Here is a 22,954-nt window from a genome sequence, read left to right as displayed (position 1 = left end):
AGGGAAGAGAGTAACACCATCACCTCTCCCAACCAGAGAGCATGTCTAATTATGCTCTCTTGGACTCCCAGCCACGGATGGCATCAGCATGATTCGAATTTACGATACGGTGAACGATTGGTGAGAAACCATGTATGATATACCATATTTGTGCAAATAATATCTGACTGTGAAATTTTGATTGTCCTGTAAGATAATCTACTCTTAAACAGTCCCAAGTCTTCTGTCCATTTGGGATGCTGTGTCATACCAACCGTGTGTACATATGTGGTGTGTGTTGGTGTGTGAAACTTTTAGCTTTGATTCTTTTAGGACATGGTTTAGGACACGAGGCCCCATCTCAGGAAAGAAGTCACCTTTATTGCTGATATATTAAAGTCCGGACGACTACCGTGCTTGTTTTCTTTAAGCAAGGAAAGGGATTTTTTTTATACAGCATTTATTTACAGCTTCTATACATGTGACAGTCACTAACACAGGACAGAGGGGGACATGTTCAGCCACGTCTATCTGCTCCTTTCACTCCTCTTCAGACAAAAATGCACACATTTAAACATGGCACGCCACCCTTGGTGAAGAAGAACAAGTAGAAGAATAGTGAAAAAGCACAGATCTTTGGAAATTGCTTCCATTAAAAAGACAATATAGTTTATTCTACCTCTTGAAGAGCTTTTTTTTCTACCATATGTGGCATGGCAGCTGGGTTTAAAACGATCAGACAAACGAACGAACAAACAAAATGCACATCTGAAGCAAGAGGAGGAAAATACTGCAGTGTGACAATTCTCCTAATTGAAATGAATACTACAGAAAAAAAGAGAAAAATGGAAAATTTGAGCATGATGGCTGTATTTCTAACAGTACACGCTGAACACTACTGCTATACAGGTAATAATAGTTGAGTGCACCTAGTATATCAGCTCTTTTACCTGGTACTGTGGAGCAAATTAACCTTTCGCTGCCCGCTCAGCAGGCCCGCCTTGTCAATTTAGAAAAGTCCCAAAGATCCAGAGAGGGGCCAGGAGTGGATCTTCTTTATATGAACAAAAAAAAAATCTGAATAGAACCACATTCTTTTGAACCAAAGGACTACATATATGTGCACTTGATTATCCTAAGTGGTCATGGCTTTTTCTTTAATACCTCTGTGATTAATTAATTATGCTCTCCAACTTAACACAAGGTTCTAGTAGTGCTATAGGGATGTATATGAGAAAAAAAAAATGAGGAACAAAAGCCTGATACGTGTTTAGCTATTTCTTTTTGTAACATGTAATGTGCAAGATACTTGATGTTACTGTTTATTACTCGATTATGTGAGATTAGTGCCCAGTATTGACTGTTGTGTGCCATTTTCAGTATACTCAGAACACATTTTGAATCTGAGTTATGACATTCGAATTCGAGTTACACACTTGAGGTGCTTTGGAAAGGGGGAGGGGGCGGGACAAGGACAGTGATCAGGCACTCTGACTGGACGCCCTATTTCTTCCTGTAGTTGCCCAGCTGAACAGCGGAGCGGTCAAAGACACAACGGAAGGTGATGGGTTGGACCTCCCAGTACGGCACGGGGTTGCTGAACAGACTGATGCCGGAATACATGGCCTTCTTGGTGTTGAAGCTGGGAGGGCAGAAGTCTTCTGTTCCCACAGAGGCTATCTTGTTGGCATGAAGATAGATCACCTAAAAAAAAAGAAAGCCCACAGTGGTCTACCAGCTAATGTCAACAAGTGCAGTCTAACAAGCATGTTCAAGATTGTGTTGGAGAACGTGTATCTTATGAAGGTCGATGCTCACCTGAATGTACTTGTGGTCAGAAAGACCAGCAGGCACACTGGTTAGAGCGTTGTGGTCCAGGTGGAGCTCCCTCAAGTGTGGCATCATGGACAGAGTTCTGTTCTCCACAACACTGATCTCATTACTGCTCAGGCCAAGCCTACACACACACACACACACATGCACACACTATATTAAACACACTTTTTTCATATATTCATTTTCAGTAATCATTTTATCCACTGGATTTCAGGAACTTTGGGTTGTGGGGTGGGAATACACCCTGGATGGGACACCAGTCCATAACCAGACACCATGCACACACACTCATTCACACCTAGGTACAACGTAGTGTACCATCATGTATTTGGGAGGTGGGAGGAAACCAACTTGGGAGGAAACCCAATGACATGCAAAGTTACTGCAAGCTCAGGATCAAACCGGGGACCCTCGATTGCCTGATGCACTCCCTATATTAATGTTTTTTTTTTAAATAAAAGCTGTATCTTTCATAAAATAATGCTTTATCCCATAGGGACCAACAAATTTTCTCACAGCATCTGACCACTCAGTCTTGGAAGCAGTTTCAAGTTAGCAAAAGTATTACATGAATAGGTTCTTAAGATTCTCACTTGGCCAGGTGCTTGAGACCTTTCAGGCTGTCGGCAGAGACCTTGGTAATCCTGTTCCCATCCAGGTGGAGCTCTGACAGAGAGCTAGGCAGACCTGCAAGGATTCGTAAGCAGGATAAAGAAATGAACAGTGATGGTAAGTACAGTTTAGTCATCTTTTCAAATTACAGGACAAGGAATAATATGAATAGGAATTGTAGGAATGGGTATGGAGTCAAGTATGAACAATCATCTCCTGAGTGACCCTTTCGTCTGGAATATCCTGTTTAGCTGAAGTGTTCTACCTAAAATATCTACATGGAATTACTGTAGTCTAACTGTAACCAAAAATAATTACAGATAGACTACAGAATTCTGTCAGATCTACCCCCTAAAACCTTAACAGAAATCCGCAGTGTGTATTCCTGACCTTTGGGAACAGTGGTGATGTTGGTGTCAGCGATACGGATGTAGGAAACCCTCTTCAGATCCTTGAAAGCATCTGCGTCCACACCTGAACTGGTCAAGGGGTTGGAGCCAAGTTCTGAAAGATCAGAATGATTTCTTTACTCATTATTTAAGCATAATTGCATGCTTCAAGATAATAGTACACTCTCTCCAGTGATCTCCTGAGTGTTCTCCATGTGTATGGGATGCTTTGATATGCAAAAGGGAAATGGTTGGAAATTTATTTGCATAAGCTGATTGACTGATTTGTGCAGGTGCGTTGAATGCCGAGGGCAACGGTGCTGTAGCCGTGCTGGAACAGTCCGCTTACCCATGGCTGAACGAGTCCAAACGGAAAACAGGTTTTTATAGTGTTCAGCTGAATAAATGCATACGAATGAAGAGTGGAAGTGTTCTGCGCTGCAATGGAAAACCATGAACTGTGTAATTATGTGCAAGAGAGAGCACAGGTGCTGGAACACACACACACACACATACACACCACCTCTACACCAGCCACCATCCAACCAGCAACTTAAATCTATTTTAGATGTTGTTTCATCAGAACTCAGAAAAACTCCATGGTACCAGGTTTTGTTGGGTTTTCATTGCTGCATGAGAATCGTAAAATGACCTGTCGGCTACTCTCTTTAAAGGTTTTTGGATAGTTAAGGGCTCTCAACTGACTACAAACTGAAAAGGGACAAGTTGGAGAAAGAAGGATTGTAGATTTAACCCATTTTTGTATCACAGATTGCTAATTAGTTCTAAATTTAGTTCTTCATAGACTTAGAAAAAAGGGTCTTTCAAATGTTCTTTGGATAGTCGACGGTTTTTAACTTTCTACAGTGGTGCTACCTTAGCTGAAAGGAAAACCTTCTACTGTAGGGTTCTACACAAAACCTTTACAGTGGTGCTACTGAGAAGTATAGTTGAAAGGAAATCGCTCTGTTGTAGGGTTCCAAACAGATGGTCTCATACAGAAGAACATGTGACCCTGACTTCCTGTCTTACCCATCACAATGACATTAACCATGCCAGTGAAGGAGGCCTTCTTGATTTTGGTGATCTGGTTCTCATGGATGCGCAGCTCCTGGACGCTCTTGGGCATGTTGCTGGGAATATCCTTCAGCATGTTCTTGGACAGGTAAAGCCTCTGAAGGTTGACCAGAGGAGCAAAAGCTTTGGCATGGATGATGGCGATCTTGTTGTTTACCAGGATGAGAGCCTGTAAGAGCCGAGAAGCAGAGGATTAGGGTATATGTTGTACATGTTGGTTTTCAATGGCATTAATATGAATCAAAGTGAATTGAGAAGAACATCTTAATGAAAATACAGCTGTATAATTGGGTGACTAAGAAAAGATCAGCATGGTAAATGTGTTCAGCACATTTTCTACCACATGAAGTGGTCCTCAAGTTGAGTGATAGTCCTTTGGGTATCTGCTCAATGCCGTGTTCATTTACTTGTACTCATAAAAATGCTGAATGATGGCAATCAAATGTGAAATGTGTGAAAATATAAGCGGAGGACATCTTCAGCATCTTCAGCATTACAGCATCTTCTACAACACAAGTAACCTGATAAAAAAATATTAAACGTAAAACCCACCACGAGGAGCTCATAGTAGGAAAAGGCAACAACCAACACTAGACAGGAAGGAAAAATGTCTACAGACAACACTAAGTGAGTGCAAATAACAGCTCTTACCCAGTATATCGTTCTTGATGATCAGCTGCTATTGGTCTTTGATAAAGAGGGATCCGACACAATGAAAAGCATTTTTCCAAAGTGAAAGAAAACCCACTCTTCTCCATTGCAACTGTACTCGGTCCAAGGTAACTAATGTAGCTAGCGAATGCGCTACTTTTAAAATCAACTCACTAACGTTATAAAGAACAAACCTCACAGCTGGAGTACATAAATATACATGTGCTTTTCATGGCCACTGTTTAAACTTAAACAAATCCAACAGATGTCCCTGATTACTTAACACTATTTACGTTACTCATTTCTGTATCGGTATCAGTATCGGTATGTACTCATGCACTTGGTGTGAAAAATATCAAATCAGTGCATTCCTACCAAGAAGAGTCATCAGTTCCAACATTCTACCACTTAAAAATAAGCAATTAAACAGTCACTGAAAATTCAGCATCAGTTGTTTTCTTAGGAACACATTTAAATCCCAATGGACCCAGACACCGTGCGGTTGTTATAATGATTCTACCAAATATAGTGTGAAAGATCTCTCCCTCCACCTACTTCTGACATTCATCCAGATAGATAGAAATGCTGGGAATGTGTTACTTCTCACAGGGCAAGTAACGTAGCATAAAAACAGCTCCGAGTCCGTGACAGCAGTCTGTATTTATTGTGCTTAAAGCACTATAAATGTGCACACGGAGGGCTGATTTCCAAAAGTGAATGGTTTCTCGCCCTGCACCTGGACCCTCAGCATTATGCTAGGGCTGACAACCATGTGCATGGGAGAGATGTGAAAGATGGGCTTTAAACCTTCTTTTATGTGTGCATATTTGGAATTTAGGGTTGAGCTATGGCTGGGTTTTTGTTCTGGAAACCAGGTCTGATACTTAACTCCTTTAATTGTTCTGAAATGTTTTTTTTTTTTTTTTTTTTGAAGAACAAAAATAGTTTTTCCAACAAAATGACCAGGAATGTTTTAGCTCGCTTTTTTGACAGTGACATTTTTCATTCCGCTTATTTTAAAAATAGAGAAGAAGCACGTTAAAAGTCCTCAGAGCGTTCACTGTGGTCTGGAACAGTGGAACAGTGGAACAGCTGAAGTATGGGAAACAAAGTTCTCCTCATGGAATTTACTCTGGAGCTGAGAGGATTTGGGAAGTTTGAAAAAAAATACAATTTTGAAAGCAAAGACTGTGATACAGATAGGTAGAGAGAGAAAGATAGAGAGGGTTTACATGAAGTCCTTTGAGGCCTTTGAAGTCGTTCTCTCTGATCTCGGTGATCTTGTTGTTTTGCAGGTCCAGCAGATGGGCGTCTGATGGGATATCCTCGGGAACGTTTTTCATCCCTGTGGAGGACATGGGCAGGATTAATCAAAACAACTGAAGGTTAAAAGTTGAAACAAATGTAGATGACACTGGTCTTGCAGCTTGGGTGGGGCTTTCCGTATTCCTATGTATTTATTTTAGTCAATATTTCTGAAGAAAAATCTGAAGAAAGGCATTCAATAGAAAATATAGTCAACTCTAGAAATATTGGCACCCCTTACAAGAAAAAAAAATCAGACAAAAATATAACCAATTTAAAAACACCACTAAATGCAATGAGGTCCATGATAGAAAAAGTGCCAGAAGTCTGGAACAGTTTTTGTTCCAGACATTTGCAACAAAGAGGATGCACGAGCAGTAAAAGTTAAGGTTAGCATTCAGATGAAATTAAAAAAATAAATCCAACCGCATCACATTATTGGCTGGAATTTCTATTAAGATTTCAAAGGATTAGCTTTTTTACTGCTTACATTTTACTGCTTACATTTTCATTGAGATTCCTTTCTTGGGCCTCAAATTTAATCAGTTGCATTTCTGTGCTTTAAAACTTATTAACTATAATTTAAAACATTCGATCAAAATTATACAAATTTATATAGACACCAGAACCAACAGACACCTTTGCACATGGATAGTTTGTAGTCTTTTCTTTTTATTCAGTAGTTACATTAATAATAATAAAAAAAGATGATCATATGAAAAGATAACAAAAATATAAGTGAACAAAGGCACTGTGGTTGGATTTCATTTGAACATTAACATTTATAATTTTTCATTGCGTCAAGTGAGTGCAACCCTGTTCTTGATACTGTTTAGCCTACAGAGGGTCCTATCACAGGGCACAATTGCACAATTTGGAAAAGCCAATCAGGCGAGAACATACAAACTCCACACACAGAGAGTGAAGGCACGATTCGAACCCCCAACCCCAGAGGTCTGAGGCAACAGTGCTAACCATTAAGCCACGTTGCCCGGGAAACTATGTTGGAAAAAAAAAGAAAAACATGCCCTAACTTTTAATTTCATATCTTTTTTTCTTTTTTGAATTATAAATAATTATGGACATTTAAGTGTGGATACTTTTCAACTTTCACTGGAGTACAATTTTCACTTTTTGGCCATTTCCTCTTGTAGTTGAGTACGATTTTAATGAAATACACACAGATTCATTTAATGTTTCTGCACCCCAGAATAAATTTCATAAAATCACACTTGCTTTTTTTAGAATTTCTGCTGATTTTGCTTTAGATTGGGTTATTATACTAGATCTTGAATGAGTAAATAACCTATGAGAACACTTGCATAGTAAAAGAACTTGGAGAAAAATCTTTTTTTTTGCCAATAACTATCTCAGCAAATATACAGACTTTTATTTATTTAATTATTTTTGAATGTATTTTAATTTATTTTTATTTTGCATAATAATACATCATACAGTGCAGTTTTCTTATTAATATGTAACCTGTATGAATTAAAATGAATAAAAGCGATGTCCCATGTCCTATAACACACTCCGAATGCTAACCCCGCCCCTAGACTTAACGTTATCCTTTGTCATTTTTTCCAAGTAATTCAAGATGTCTTGTGTCATGCAAATCATAACAAATTTGCAAGTGTGGAACCATGTTGAATCTGTTGTAAGAGGTCTGGTGGGAAGTTCTAAGGGTTACGGCTGCAATCACACATCACATGCCTGGGCTCTGAGATCAGTGCGCAGTACTAGCTGAAGAGAATATGATAGGAACACATCTCACAAGCCATTAAAAAGAAATTTGTTTTGACTACCTTGGCAAAAGAAACTACAGTAATTTAGACGTGAGCATGTAATGTGTTTCGGTAAGAGTTATTGCCAGATATGACTCATTTCAAATCGGATCATGACTCATTTTCAAGTTTGTTTTAGGTGCTAATGTGCCTAACTCTTCTCCTAAAAGCTCAACAACTCTCTCTGTCCATTCCCTTATGTGCGCGTATATATAAACAGTTTGGATAATACGTCTATGTGTATGATATACCAGCAACAATATGGACACCTAAACACTTGACGTGCCGTTATTCGTAAGAAATGCCTCCCATATGTTGTTCCTCAGCCTGCTCTGTTTAGTCTCATCTCTTGTCTCTGAATCCAAAGCACTTCCATGAATGTAGGTCATGCATGGCCTGTTTATTCAAAATGGATTCTCATATTATGATTTACAAAGTTTATATCAGGAATATAATACTGGAAGTAAAGTCTACATGGCTGTCCATGGCTCAGGAGATAAATCCTTCTCTTTCATTCTGAGTAAACAGTCGATCAAATGAATTGCACAACATAACTGGAGTCCAGTCACGGCAGGAAGTAATAGGGGAATAATGTGCTTTGGATTTCCATAACAATTCATCTTCTAATGATAATAATGGTATTATCTGAGGCAGAAGTCAAAAGGAAAACAAGAGACAAAACAAGAGAAATGGGCATGCAGCAAGGTCCAGCAGCTGCATTATAATTCATGCATTATAATTCATTTTTGTCATAGTGACTTTTCTTTGCTCCCAAAAACAGCAAGTGTGTTTCAAGACAGACAACCTGTGGAATTTGTTATTATCAAATATCCACTTACAAAATAACTAAAATTTTTGTTGTACTTACCACAGAATACCTTTTAATACTCTCAAAATAATAAGGGCGGTGTGCATAAAGCTACATAACATGTTCATAAATGCCTTAGTTGCATAACACGTTCATAAATCCCAAAGCTACATAACACGTTCATAAATCCCAAAGCTACATAACAGCTTCATAAATGCCTTAGCTGTCATAACACCTTCATAAATGCCTTAGCTACATAACACCTTCATAAATGCCTTAGCTACATAACACCTTCATAAATGCCTTAGCTACATAACACCTTCATAAATGCCTTAGCTGTCATAACACCTTCATAAATGCCTTAGCTACATAACACCTTCATAAATGCCTTAGCTACATAACACCTTCATAAATGCCTTAGCTGTCATAACACCTTCATAAATGCCTTAGCTACATAACACCTTCATAAATGCCTTAGCTACATAACACCTTCATAAATGCCTTAGCTACATAACACCTTCATAAATGCCTTAGCTGTCATAACACCTTCATAAATGCCTTAGCTACATAACACCTTCATAAATGCCTTAGCTACATAACACCTTCATAAATGCCTTAGCTGTCATAACACCTTCATAAATGCCTTAGCTACATAACACCTTCATAAATGCCTTAGCTACATAACACCTTCATAAATGCCTTAGCTGTCATAACACCTTCATAAATGCCTTAGCTACATAACACCTTCATAAATGCCTTAGCTACATAACACCTTCATAAATGCCTTAGCTACATAACACCTTCATAAATGCCTTAGCTACATAACACCTTCATAAATGCCTTAGCTACATAACACCTTCATAAATGCCTTAGCTGTCATAACACCTTCATAAATGCCTTAGCTACATAACACCTTCATAAATGCCTTAGCTACATAACACCTTCATAAATGCCTTAGCTGTCATAACACCTTCATAAATGCCTTAGCTACATAACACCTTCATAAATGCCTTAGCTACATAACACCTTCATAAATGCCTTAGCTACATAACACCTTCATAAATGCCTTAGCTGTCATAACACCTTCATAAATGCCTTAGCTACATAACACCTTCATAAATGCCTTAGCTACATAACACCTTCATAAATGCCTTAGCTACATAACACCTTCATAAATGCCTTAGCTACATAACACCTTCATAAATCCCAAAGCTACATAACAGCTTCATAAATGCCTTAGCTACATAACACCTTCATAAATCCCTTCCTACATAACACCTTCATAAATCCCTTCCTACATAACACCTTCATAAATGCCTTAGCTGTAATAACACCTTCATAAATGCCTTAGCTGTCATAACACCTTCATAAATCCCATCACTACATAACAGCTTCATAAATGCCTTAGCTGTCATAACACCTTCATAAATCCCATAGCTACATAACACCTTCATAAATGCCTTAGCTACATAACACCTTCATAAATGCCTTAGCTACATAACGCCTTCGTAAATCCCATAGCTACATAACCCCTTCAAAAATCCCATAGCTACATAACAGCTTCATAAATGCCTTAGCTATATAACACCTTCATAAATGCCTTATTTACATAACACCTTCATAAATCCCATAGCTACCTTATGCTTTCATAAATCTCACAGCTACATAACACCTTCATAAATGCTGCTCTAGCTACATAACACCTTCATAAATCCCATAGCCACATAACACCATAAATCCCACAGCTTCATAACACCTATATAAACCCCTTAGCTACATCCCTCATAAGAACACCCTCATACATCCCTTATAAGAACTAACATACATCAACATAAATATTTCTAAAGACTTATTCCAACATGTATTGCTGTTATAATGACTGCTTTCATCACTTCTGATGTCAAGTGACATAAGCTTTTGTCATTTTTGTCAAAGTTGTCATGAACAGCTAACGTAATCTTCATTATCACCCTAAACTGAAGTGTTAAATGGTGTTATGCCAAGGGTGTTATGGCAGGTTTTATGACAAATGCTGCATGTTGGAATAAGCTTTTATTAATAGTTGTCAAGTTGTCATGAAGAGCTTATGTACTCTTATGAGCATCACTGTTAATTAAAGTGTTGAATCAAGTGTTATTAATTAAATTAAATTAAATTAAATTAAATTAAATTAAATTAAAGTGATTAAGCTTTTATAAACATTTATGTAGGTTAATGTTATGAAAAGCTTATGTAAGCCTCATGTAGCTCTATGAACATCACCCTTGTCAGTAACTACAGTGAAACAAATAGGAAAGGTGTTTAGTTACAGGTGTGAGGACTGTAAGTGGGGATCTGAGGAAGGGGCCCTGGAGTTTAAGGGGTTAACTCAGCCATGTTTACCAACCCTTTTGCACTAAGTAACGCTAACAAACATCTAATTATAACCTCTGTACATTTCCTTAGCGAAAAAGCTTCAGTTTTATGTGTTTGTATTTGAGGTCATGCTCTGTTTTCTGTTTTAAATCTGTGTGTTTTCAGGACAGTGTGATGTTAATAAGGCTCATGGCTGAGGCTAGATAGAGAACAGACCTGTCACCTCCCTCCTCTACCCTCTCCGTCACCCCACGATGCCTGCCAGGAGGCCTGTGGAACAGATGAGACCTGCACGATAGTGAGTCCAACCTTCACTCCATCTTTTTACTCCCTCTTTCTTTTTTCTTTACCCTCTAGAGAGCTTTACCAAATGGAATAAAGCCTTCCTCAGAGCATATCTTTCTTGGTAGCTTTCTGTCTGATCATGTGTTCGCTTTTAATGGTTCTTGCAATAAGCATAATCTCAGGATCAGGTTTTGGGAGGTTTATAACTCAAGTGACCATAAGCATGATTTTCCACTATTGCTCAAAGTGTATTAGTAATGGAATAAGCTTCAACATGGTTTCTTTTTCTTAAATGAAGAACAGATTCAATGTTGATCATCATTATTTATCCTGGATTTGAAGTTGCCCAAACTTGCCCATTGTATATTAAACAGCCCCAACAGTCTGTTACTTTAGAAACCAAAATAATAATAAACTTTTAAGTTTAATTTGCATTCAAAATACACAAACTGAAGTAGAAACACATGAAGGAGAATGAAGATTGGCCTTTAGCTGGAGATAAGCTACACATCATAGCAGCAAAAACAAAACAAAACATAGGACTAAGGGTCTTTAAAGATGCCAGCTAATCTTAGGAGTCTGTTTCAGTTAGAAAACAAAGAGACCTCACATCTAAAACACTGAAAACAACATCTACAGTGGAGCTGTAGCATTTGTGATTCTTGATTTCTCCGCTAAAACATCAGGCAGACCAAAACGCAAAAAAATTCACCCTGTGCAAAAGCTTATACACTGAAGGGGAAAGGACTCAGGATATGAAAGATGTGCTGCTGATAGTGGTGAGTTTCGCTTCTAGGTGATCTTTGACCTGTGAATTCATGAGCCTCGGTGATGTCAGCCAATAGATACCAAGTGGGCGGGACTGTGGTCTGATTGGTCAGTAAAAAAAGGAAGAGTTGTTCATTATTAGGTAGCATTAATATCAGACTTTTGCCTCAGTGTTTTCCTACTGTTGTTTGGCGCACAAGGTGTACATGGTGTACCCCGATATACGCTTGGGATTTTGTCTTAAAATTGAGTTTTTTCTCTCTGTCTGCTAGCAATTTCTTGTTAGCAATGTTAGCACTTGTGGACTTAAATCAATGGAATGATATAAGAACAATGCATTGTATGACTGCTTATAGTTTTGTTTAAAATCTTTTGGGTTCTGATGATAAGAGACCGTTCCAACAAGAAGGATGTGGAAGAAGATCTTGGTCCTGGAACTTCCAAGTCTTTCCATACACAGACTCACACACAGAAATCTGTGGAAGAAATTAGGAAAACGGGGCCATCTTTCTGCTCGCTTGTGAAAGGAAGTGAAGTATTACAGACATTTACAGGGACAGGCATGTTATTAACCTAATGACTTGAAGATGGTAGGATCAAGCAAAAAAAACAAAGCTGTCTTCTTAGACACTCCATTTCTGAGTCATAAAAAGTGAAAAGTCAGAGCTTTCTCAGGCTTGAAACTCAACACCTACTGTTAGGCCACTTGTTCGGGTGAAATAAAGGCTGACAGACTTGTAAAAGCAACGATGGAGACGAGCAGGAAAACAGCACAGGAGCCAAAGTTCTGTCTTCGCGATTATAAATCTTTTGTTTCTGCTTCATACTTTGGATCATCAACACAGCTTACCTAAGACCAGAGTAGTACACAGTCAGCGAACAGTCAAGAGAAAAGGATTTATATCAAGGCCGCTGTCCAAACTCAGCATTCCATTCAGGCAGCCAAAGTCATGTCCTATAGCTTCGTAGCACTTCATAGCTTGTTGAATTCAAATCCAATACAGTTTAATGTAATTATAACAAGTTTGGTAGCTGCAGATGAGTGCAAAGGATAGTATCCTCCCCAAACCTCTCCCTCTGGGATGTACCTCTATTTTATAATTTAGCTCCAAAATATTATGCAACAAGACTGCATGGTTTGAAGGCTGTTATAAAGAAAACAAGGTTGAAAAAAAAAAAACAAGTGTTCTTCAGTTGGTTCTAGTTCTTTAAAAAGTGTTTTAGGCTCCAAAAAACTTTTAAGCAATGGGAAACCCTTCGTTGTAGGGTTTAACAGACAACCTGTAAAAGTTCCCCAGGAGAGTAGTAGTGGTAAGTATATAAGTATATAATAGTTATATATTTACAGTATATAATTGTGGTAACAAAGCATCAACCAAGGAGCACTATAAGTTCAGAGAAATGACATTTCACTACAGTGTATACACGTTATATGAAGGAATGGCAGGAAAAACACCACTGACTTTTTTTAAGAAGAAAAGGAGGGTAAATTAAGCAATTGGTACAAAAAGTAGTTTCCAATCAGCTACTTGTTTCAATGAATAAGAAAGGAGTTACGAAAGCACCAACATATGCCAATACTGAGGAAAAGTGTATCATGATGTTGTTATATCACAATATCCATATCAGCAAGTTATTGAAGCAATGTCATTTAAATTCTTTAACTAATAAAATAACTATTTGTTTTATGATTTGTGAAAACACCAGAACATCTACAGTAGGTTCCTTTGAACTTTTCAACTTGAACTTATCTTGTTTCTTTTGCACAACTTTTGCAATGCTGCTTTAGATGATTAGTCCTATACATGACATATAATAGTGAACATTACCTAGATCAGAGCACTGCACCACACGCAGATGGCACTGGCATCTGAATGGACAAACGGGTCCAGCAGGTACATCAGGTACTTCTGGAGGTGTGACGTGAGTTGGCCCTTCACCTGAAATTTCCTCTATCCCGAAGTCCAGAAAGCCACTCTGACGGAAGGGCAGAGCCCAGCACACGGACACCAGAAGCAGGGTAAGACAGGCCAACCTCATAGTGTCACTGACCTGGAGGGTGGAGGAGACAGGGCAAAGGTCAGAGCTCAAAAGGGTCAGAGGTTGAAAAGGCAGGAGGGGGTTTTGGAGCTCAAGGAGCTAAAGGAATCTAGGAGAACTGAGGGTTGAGGAATTGAGGGTGGGTCAGATTTTCTGGCACATGTATAGTGTTACTAATGCAGAACAAAAGAGGATCAAAAAGGATCTTTTGAGAAAATTAAACTTTTTCATTTTATTATCATTACTCATCTCAATCTTGCACAATTGTCACATATGCAAATGGTCTTAAAATTGTGTTTTTTTTGTTTTTTTTTGTTAGATTAGGGTTGAAATGAAATCTATCCCAGTGTTGGAGATAGCAGTGTTATGTAAGCACTGTTAAAACCACAGCACTATTGAATTCTTGATTCTGATTGGTCAGAAGGTGTTAATTCATTTTTGCTAACAGCAGCTCTGACAGTAGACAACATTAAATGCTGTAAAACTATAAACTATAAAGTATGTGTTGCTCTAACAAATTGGTAAAGTGCTGTGGTATGAGACGAATAAAACAATTCAACATGTGCTGTTGTTGATGTGATGAAGCAGAGTTACTTTTACCAACCCAATGCTGATTAATTTCCTATAACAGTAAAGTGTTTTATTCCTTAAAAATTAAGAAACACCCCATCAAAATATGTGCAGTTTAGCCCTCTAGTGTTTTAAGACTCCCTTCTAACTGGGCCCATTCCACCTTTAGTCGTGGGGAATAAAACTGTCTTCACACTGCAGAAACTCCTGCCATAAACACACTTTGACACACACACACACACACACACAAGTCTTGGGCAGGGCAAAGGGCCTTTGAATGAAAGTAAAATTGCTGGGTAAGTAAATTCAAGGTTAGGTCAGGTCCAAACAATTTCACGTCTCTCATTCTTGCTTTTGGCATATGGTATAATTATGGTATGGCGAGCAAAGACTCTGAGATGGTGACCTCTGAGGGACTTAAGAGTTTGACTCTGACAACCTCATCAGCAAGCAAAAGCTCATACATTTGGATATGAGGTTTGAGATGGATATGAAAGAAATGATCGGAAAATAAGAGGATAAAATGATAGGCCAAAACTCTTCAAGGATTTTAGGCCATGGATCCAAAAAAAATATCTTCTTCATCATCAGCAGGTCTAGCATGACTCCAAATAGCTGACTTCATCAGTTGAATGAAAGCCTGAGTATCTTTATTCTCCCCAAGAGAAAAACATATCATGTACCAAACTCCAAAAAGTGATTGCTAAATAGACCAGCACTGCATCTTTGACCCTTGATTTCTGCAAATGATGACGAGTGATACATATTGTAAGTGTTTCCTTGTTGAAGCTAAATGCTTAAATGTTTTGGACTGAATTTTTTATAGATAAAATTATGAACAACACATAATGAGCTGTATGTGTAGAAGATGAATGCTTGGTCAGCTTATCCTTCAAACCATAGGCACTGTTGGCATTGTTTTATTAATGCAACAAATTAAAATGAATCGAACGAATCGAAATGACATTAAAGAAAAAAATGCGATCTGGGGCCTCACTCTGCTTTTTCTATCCCAGATTTTTTCTGTCTGAAAGACAAGTGCTTGTGTTTAAACAGTATACACTCTGACACTATTAAACACAGAATTATGTTTCTCATTCATCCAAAAAATGAGAAATTCTCAGTAGGCTGAAAGAACTCTGCCTGCAGCTAGACTCCTATCAGGTGTTTATTTCAATGCTTGCTATCTTCTCATTTATATATCACCATATTAGTCTTAGTTTTCACTTTTAAATTGTCTCTTGCATTATTTAACCTCAGAGACGTGAACTACACGTTCACTACATTTGCATAATCTGAACGGGAAGCCCAGAAAATCAGCATAAGCAGGTGCGTAACCCAACTCTGAATACGAGGAACTTTCTTCACGTAAATATTGATGAAACGTTTAAACTTAAGTCATTGTCTGTGATGTCTCCATTATATACAATATACACTCTGACTCTCTAACTGTTACTTAATGCAACACGCGTCTCATTCGTCCAGAAAAAGAGAAATTCTCATTAAGCTGAAAGAAAAAAAAACTCTGCCTGAAGCTAAAACTCTTTTTACTGGTCTTCACGCTCAAAGAACAGGCCAAGACAGGAACGAAGAGCCCTCGAGCACTGTCTTACTCTGCTTTCTAAACAGAGTATTAGATTCCTGCCACGGCTATCTGACCACCCACCCAGCTCCTAAGACACATTTTTTCTTTTTTTTTTTTCTTTTTTTTTCTCAGCGTTATGTGTTCAGCCCTGTTCTGTCAGCCAGGTGACGACCATGACAAAGTTCAAATAGCTGAAAATGAAACCCTGTTTGTTGAAATGAAAAAGATCAGAGTTTGCGTTCTTAATAAAATATGCTAATGGTGCAGGCAGGTTGTGACAGAGCTAGTCTGGGAAGAGATTAATCAGCGTAGCCAGACAGATGTCAGGAGAGATTATATCCATACTGCACACGTGGATAAAAGTCTTTTCAGTTACCTGATTGAGCCTTCAATCTTAATTTCATCTCAACCTTTGTCTCAAAAATGGCACCTACCTTTTTTTCGCATGTTTGTTTCCTGACACGGAGCCGATCGGCTTTTCGGACTTATTTTATTATAGTGTGGAAATGATTCACAGTAACACATAAAATGTCTTTATAGCCATTTTATGTCTCGTCTTCTCCATCCTAGGAGTGATTTTACGCTGCAATCACAGGGAGGCATGACATCAAAAAACTATTTACATGACTTGCTTTCTTGTCAGCTTGTTTTTTTTTTTTTTGAAACATACCACATTACCAAAAAACTTTTGCTCATGACTGGAAAAAATAGAGAAACCTAAAAACATATATTTTTCACTTTACAATTTAAATAGTTTATTATTTGCATTACTTTTACTAGCACATTATTGTACCTTAATTCACATCATTTGTATTATTTATATAATTGTATTTATTATTTTTATTTCTTATTACTATAATTTTGTATACATATATTTTATATATTTTTACTGTTATTATTTATTGCATTTGCCTGCTTTGCTATTTTATTTTTGACTACATTTCTTAATTTCTTTGTTTTTTTCTTTAGTTCGCTTTGAGCTGCATTTTAAATGTAAGAAAGGTGTTATATAATAATAATAATAATAATAATAATAATAATAATAATAATAATTATTATTATTATTATTATTATAAGCAGTGGTCCAGTCTAATTGGACTTAATTCCAAAACAAAAACTGTCTTTGTTGGACAAATACATTACTGTCCATGTGGCATAATGAGACTCATAATAACAAGTTATTAAAACTGCGTGAAGGTGACGTTATCCAGAGACAGCAAACATGGAATATTTTATTTTACTCCAGTGCTGCACAGTGTTAACAAGCAAGTCCTGCCAGATCATTACACACCCTCAGCGCTAATGGAAACTGCTTCACTCGAGTGAACCCCTGGAGGCGACCCGTGTATGTGTGTGTGTGTGTGTGTGCGTGTGTGTTCAGTCCAACAAAGATGCACTGCTGGCTTTTTCCAAGCTTTGAAACAGTGCCTGACTGAAAGCATCACCCCTGGCCTTCGCTCTCTGAGAAAAAGGATACGTGGCTCTTGAAACAGCTTGCCCTCATTTTGCCTTCGACTCGGCTCGTGTGTTTTTAGTTTGTGTCAGAGCAGGTTTTAGTCATGTCGTTAGATGAGAATAAAATCAGGGAGAAAAGAGGGTATGGGGTTTATGCTTCCTGTCGATAACACAACCCTCCAACACATTCCTTTTCCATTTTAAAGTGTAAGCAAAGTACTGACAGGAAGCACATTACAATCTGCAGGAGATTAAAGACATGAGTTCTCAGATATAGCTTCACTTTCTCCCCATAGGCACTAATTCATCTTAGTGTTTGCGGTTAAACCAGAGTGCTGCTGAAGTCTCGATTCTGATTGGCTGTTGATTCATTTTCTATAACATCGGCTCTGACAGCAATCGCAGGTTCACTCAAGTACATTAGTATTTCTATAGTAATGAAAAAAAAAAGTGTAATTATTGATATGGTGAGGTTTTCTGTGAGGAGATGATTATTTAACATTTATGGAAGGAGTCTCCAGTGTCAGTGCTTTGTAAAAGTGTAAGGAGTTCATGAGGAGTTTATTCTTTGAGGTCTTTCAGTAACATGACATGTTTCTTCATCTTATTAACCTTCAGAGTGAGAAAAAGGCTGGTATGTGGATGTATGTGGATGTTCCACAACATTAAATGTAACAATAAATGGATAAAAAATTGCTGTCATATAAGAAGAATCAAACAGTTCAGGACAGTTACTCCAAGCTTTTGATTATTTTCCTATAACAGTTTTATTCCTACATGTTACCATATAATTTCATGTAATTAGATTGTTGCTGTTTAAGTTTGATGTAATTATAGTTGCTATACTATTTTTATATGCACCCTGAAGGCACCTAACAAGTCTCTTCTTTCGCTCTAAAAGATAAATCTTGACTTGTCTGAAACAAGTGGAGTCAGTCGTGTCAGCAGAATAAATTCAGGAGACTTTTGGTTTGTAGGCTTTGATCAATTTTGTGAGTATTCTCAATTGTTGTATATGATATTTAGCTAATTCCCAATAATTTATGCTAGTTACGTCAATAAAATATGAAGGAAGCAGAAGTGATTGTCTTAGCAACCATTACTGTTACTAAAACCTATAATGTTAGCTAGCTAGCACTTAACTAGCCAGCTAACTGTTACACATTTTCTTATTTGGTACATTTTAGGTGTTTGGTACATTTCTTGTTTATTCAAATTTCAAAAAAGAAAAAAAAAAACATTGACTGTGATATATTACAGAATGTTTGTAAGATATTTGTCCAGAAATATGGCTTTAAAGTCAAATGTTCCTTGGATGATTTTGAGTTTACATACAGGAGTCTTCAAGTGTGAAGAAGGAAGATTGCACATAATTGATACATATTTTACTAGCCAGCTAGCTAACTTTGGCTAATCTTACAGGATTTCTGTGAGACGTATCTCTGTCATATTCAGAAATGTTCATACTCTCATGTTCATACTCACTGCTAATGCTAACTGGCTAACATAAGCTAACCAGACAACATTTTTAAGGCTATTTTTAAGTCATGTTCACAGATGTTCATAATTTTCACTCTTAATGCTAACTATCTAGCTAACAATTTCGATTTCTGGCAGATTTTCTGCATAACTAGCTAACATTGGCTCAGCTGACAGGATTTCTGTGAGATTCATTTTAGTCTTTTAGTCATTTTCATAGATGTTTGTAATCTTCACTGCTAACACTAGCAAGTTAGCCAGCATAAACTAAGCAGGCAACATTTCTAAGGGTATTTTAAGTCATATTCATAGATGTTTCTAATCTTCACTGATGTTGATAACTCTGCAGCTAACATTTTCGGGTCAGATTCTTGCTAATGCTAGCCAGCTAGCATACACCAGCTAACCTGACTAATTAAATTTGAATTAATTTTGCCAGATACTTTTGGTATTGAACATAAAAATGTAGTGTCAAATTTCTGGGTGACTACAAATGAATTGTGTGTTTTGAATAAAATAATTCAGTCTTTTTTTTTTTTTTTTTTTTTTTTTTTGCAGAAACTGGAAATGACAAATCAGGAAAATACCGTTTTGGCCTTTTGTCTGACTAAGGGGAGATTGTGAGAGGCAATAACCTAATTTTGGACCAAAGTGGGATGGAGAATACCACAAATATCACATCTCCTGTTGTGCCATTTTATCCAGATTTTTTTAGTTTTGACCAGAAAACTATCAGTGGATGAGCATGAGGGAAAAACTGGCTTATGTCCGGATAACCTATCACTACACCCACTTGGACCTGCATGAAAATAAATCAGGAAATGACTTGCACTCCTGATGGTTCAATCACCTTGAGCCCACCAAGTGCAAATAAAATTAAGACTTTCCCACAGAGCTTTAGAAAATTCCATCTCTTGAGATCCACAGGAATTAAAAAAGAACAACCCAAGCATGCTTTTTTAACAGTGAAAACATTCGGAGTGTTTACGGTCAGTTTGGGAGAAGGTATGCGTATGGGTAAACCACATCACAACCATTCCATTTCCATTAAGCATTCTCATTGACCCAAAGTGTTAACACTGGGTTTGGGTCAAGCAATGGAAATTCCAGCTATAAACTCAGGACGGGACAGGAATGAGAGTTGGGAAATTAGGATGATAGCCAGTGTCCAGCGTGGCTCTTCTTCACTGTGTCTTGCCTGTGGTGGCATTGCCTGGTAACATGATCTGCTGCAGGAACTGAATAACAGGGTAAAGAAACTATCTGCCAGCGTTTATTAGGAGCTCCATCAAGACACAAAACGTTCCCATTTGCTGCTGTTAAAGCTGCACTTCCAAATTTGGGAAATACTGTAAAGCCCTAACGGGCGCTGTATATTTGTCTGGATAACCCCCCCCCACACACACACACACACCCCCCTCCGCTTCCTCTTCCCCCTCTCACTGCCTTGCTCTGGTTGTGTTTTGAGTTAGTTGGGAATTTTAGTGGGGGTTTGATGGGAAGTGCTTTGTCGGCTCAGCCTGTGCTCGGAAGGAAAGCTGTGCCATTAAAGGATTTATGAGAGGTTGGTGCCAGGGAGTCATCTCTTTCTCTACCTCACACTCTTTATTTTTATTTCAATATGTACATACATGCATACATACATACGTCCTCAAGTATAGTGAAGCATCTGGGAGCTATAAGGAAGACTTCAGACACACAAACAGACTGAAACTTCATTTCTGTCATGAAAGGAAAAGAAATCCCAGTGTCTCCATTGTCTCCAAACTTCCCAAGAAATCTGGGATATAAGGAATAAATCAAGAAATGAGAAAGTAGCAGAAGTCAAGTTAATGGTGTTTTCACCAAAAGCCTGGTTCCATATGAAAATGAAGCATATTTAAGTGCATAAATAGTATGTAAAACTATTAAAAGTACATTCCTCTGGCACCTATAAGATACTTTTCTGTATATTTTTTAATCAAAATGTATATTTTAAAGTGGTACCTTTTAAATTATACATCAGTATGTTGTACAGATCTGCACTTGAACACATGTATTGCTTAACATACTTAAGTATACTTAAACTAAAGTATATTTAAGTGTCATGTCAAGTTAAATGCACTTAAAAAGACATCTAAATTATGTTGTAGTATATCACAGATGTGAACTTCAATTACTATTTCTCAACCAACTAAAAGCATTATTTAAAATGTACTTAAGTGTGTTTTAGTTGCAGTAGCCTATATGTAGTACTGAAGTGTATGTGATATGTGTATCAGTATATTTATAATATACATTATATTATAGCATAATATAATAATACAGTATAATAAAAAGTGGAGCTTAAATTGTTAAAGAAAAAGTTAAGTTATATATTTAAACATAGCTTAATTACCATTTAAATACAAATAAGTTGTCATAAGTTGTTTCAAAATATTACATTTAGTACATCTGGACACGTGTTAACATTGTAAGTATGACGTTTTGATATTCATTATACTTTGTAAAAGTTCACTTAAATGCAGTTTTCTTTAACAAGGGTCTTGTTAGTCATGGAGGGCCGGAGTCCAGGGGTTTGACGATTTCTCTGATCAAACACGCCTGATTCAGGAGCAGCAGGTAGTTACTGAGTTTGCTAGCTGTGTTAGAGCAGAGGAAAAAGATCTGCACTTTTTTTTTGACGACACCAGGCCTCCAGGCGACGAACACAAGCACTTTTACGACGTTAGAGAATCTCTACAATGGCTTGCTCATTTCTCTCTCTCTCTCTCTCATACACATACACACACACCATGTCTGAAAAAATAATAGGTATATGAAAGAACATTGCTCTATCAGTGTAATGAATTTTAAAAAACACATGTTAGGAATGGTGGGAAGTGGGAAATTTATGATGAATTCAGCAGTAATTCAGTGACACATACAAATGGGATTATGCAAAAAGCAACATCAGCTGGTCCCAATTGCACCACACCCCCTTATAAACTCTCTCTCTCTCTCTCTCTCTCTCACACACACACACACACTCACACACACACACACACACTGCATGGCTTCACTTATCAAAATGCTAACAGTAGTCATACATCAAGCAACCTGGCCCCACACACACACACACACACACACACACATTGCATGGCTTCACTTAAAATGTTAAAAGTAGTCATAAATCAAGCAACCTCACCCCCCCCCCCCCCCAACCCACACACACACACACACACACACACACACACACACACACAGAGTATATCAATTACTTTTGTTTTGCGTATGCATAATATTGATGTGCAAAGTCTACACAAATACAACTAGCACCAAAAAACTTTTCCTCAACCCCCAAAGTGTTTTATGGCAAACTTGGAAAGTGTTAATGTAGTCCCAGAAAGTGTAGATGATCCCAAATCCAAAGAGGAATCTATAAACCAAATTCTTGTACATTTTGCGTAGGAGAAAAGGGAGAGAAAGTGTGTGTAGCGTGAGTCCTACCTGTGCCGTTTGCAGGAACTGGAGAGAAGGATGACCACCCGAAAATCCAGAGAGGGATGGAGTGAAGCTGCAGCGCGGCAGGCCAAAGAGCCGATCACTGTGAGAATGCGTGCAGCCAAGAGAAAGCAGGTGTGCTGTAGCAGGGGAGGAGGGGACGAGATCGAGAGAGGAGCAAGCCGAGAGAGAGAGAGAAGGAGGGAGAGAGGGAGAAGGAAAAAAAAGGAGGGAGGGGTTGGTTTCTGAGTCCCTCTCGAATTAGATAATTGGTGGAGAACTTTCCCCGCATGCACTTCCCGAAAGCAGTTGGAAGATGAGAGACAGGGAAAAGGAGAGGAGGAAAGAGAGACAGAGAGACAGAGAGAGAGAGAGAGAGAGAGAGAGGCTGGATATCTGTCACACTGTATCATCTGGTAATGACATGACTGCAGAAAAGTTCAACATACATCCATATCTCTCTCTCTCTCTCTCTCTCTCTCTCTGTTAGTGCTTTCTCCATAGTGGAAACTTT

General features: G+C 37.9%; 1 protein-coding gene across 1 annotated transcript; it reads right to left on the bottom strand.

The window, feature by feature from the left end:
• Nucleotides 1-340: 340 nt before the first annotated feature.
• On the bottom strand, nucleotides 341-22,673 carry dcn (decorin). Its single transcript, XM_026922565.3, has 8 exons — nucleotides 22,447-22,673; nucleotides 13,679-13,901; nucleotides 5,777-5,889; nucleotides 3,849-4,062; nucleotides 2,818-2,931; nucleotides 2,409-2,502; nucleotides 1,798-1,936; nucleotides 341-1,683 (listed from the first exon to the last, which is right to left on the bottom strand). The coding sequence occupies exons 2-8, from the start codon at nucleotides 13,887-13,889 to the stop codon at nucleotides 1,483-1,485; spliced, it is 1,086 nt and encodes a 361-aa protein (XP_026778366.1). The 5' UTR covers nucleotides 13,890-13,901; nucleotides 22,447-22,673; the 3' UTR covers nucleotides 341-1,482.
• Between the last annotated feature and the right edge of the window lie 281 nt (nucleotides 22,674-22,954).

The sequence above is a fragment of the Pangasianodon hypophthalmus genome, chromosome 18 (assembly GCF_027358585.1).
Source record: "Pangasianodon hypophthalmus isolate fPanHyp1 chromosome 18, fPanHyp1.pri, whole genome shotgun sequence".
NCBI lineage: Eukaryota > Metazoa > Chordata > Actinopteri > Siluriformes > Pangasiidae > Pangasianodon > Pangasianodon hypophthalmus.
The sequence above is the reverse complement of the archived record's forward strand: the minus strand, read 5'-3'. Positions and strand labels throughout refer to the sequence as shown.

Excerpts from the sequence above, each read along its gene's own strand:
- dcn (XM_026922565.3), bottom strand. The coding sequence starts at position 13,889 with ATGAGGTTGGCCTGTCTTACCCTGCTTCTGGTGTCCGTGTGCTGGGCT. Across the intron at positions 2,932-3,848 it reads GGTTAATGTCATTGTGATGG|AACTTGGCTCCAACCCCTTG; the intron begins GTAAGACAGGAA and ends CTGATCTTTCAG. Across the intron at positions 2,503-2,817 it reads CATCACCACTGTTCCCAAAG|GTCTGCCTAGCTCTCTGTCA; the intron begins GTCAGGAATACA and ends GAATCCTTGCAG.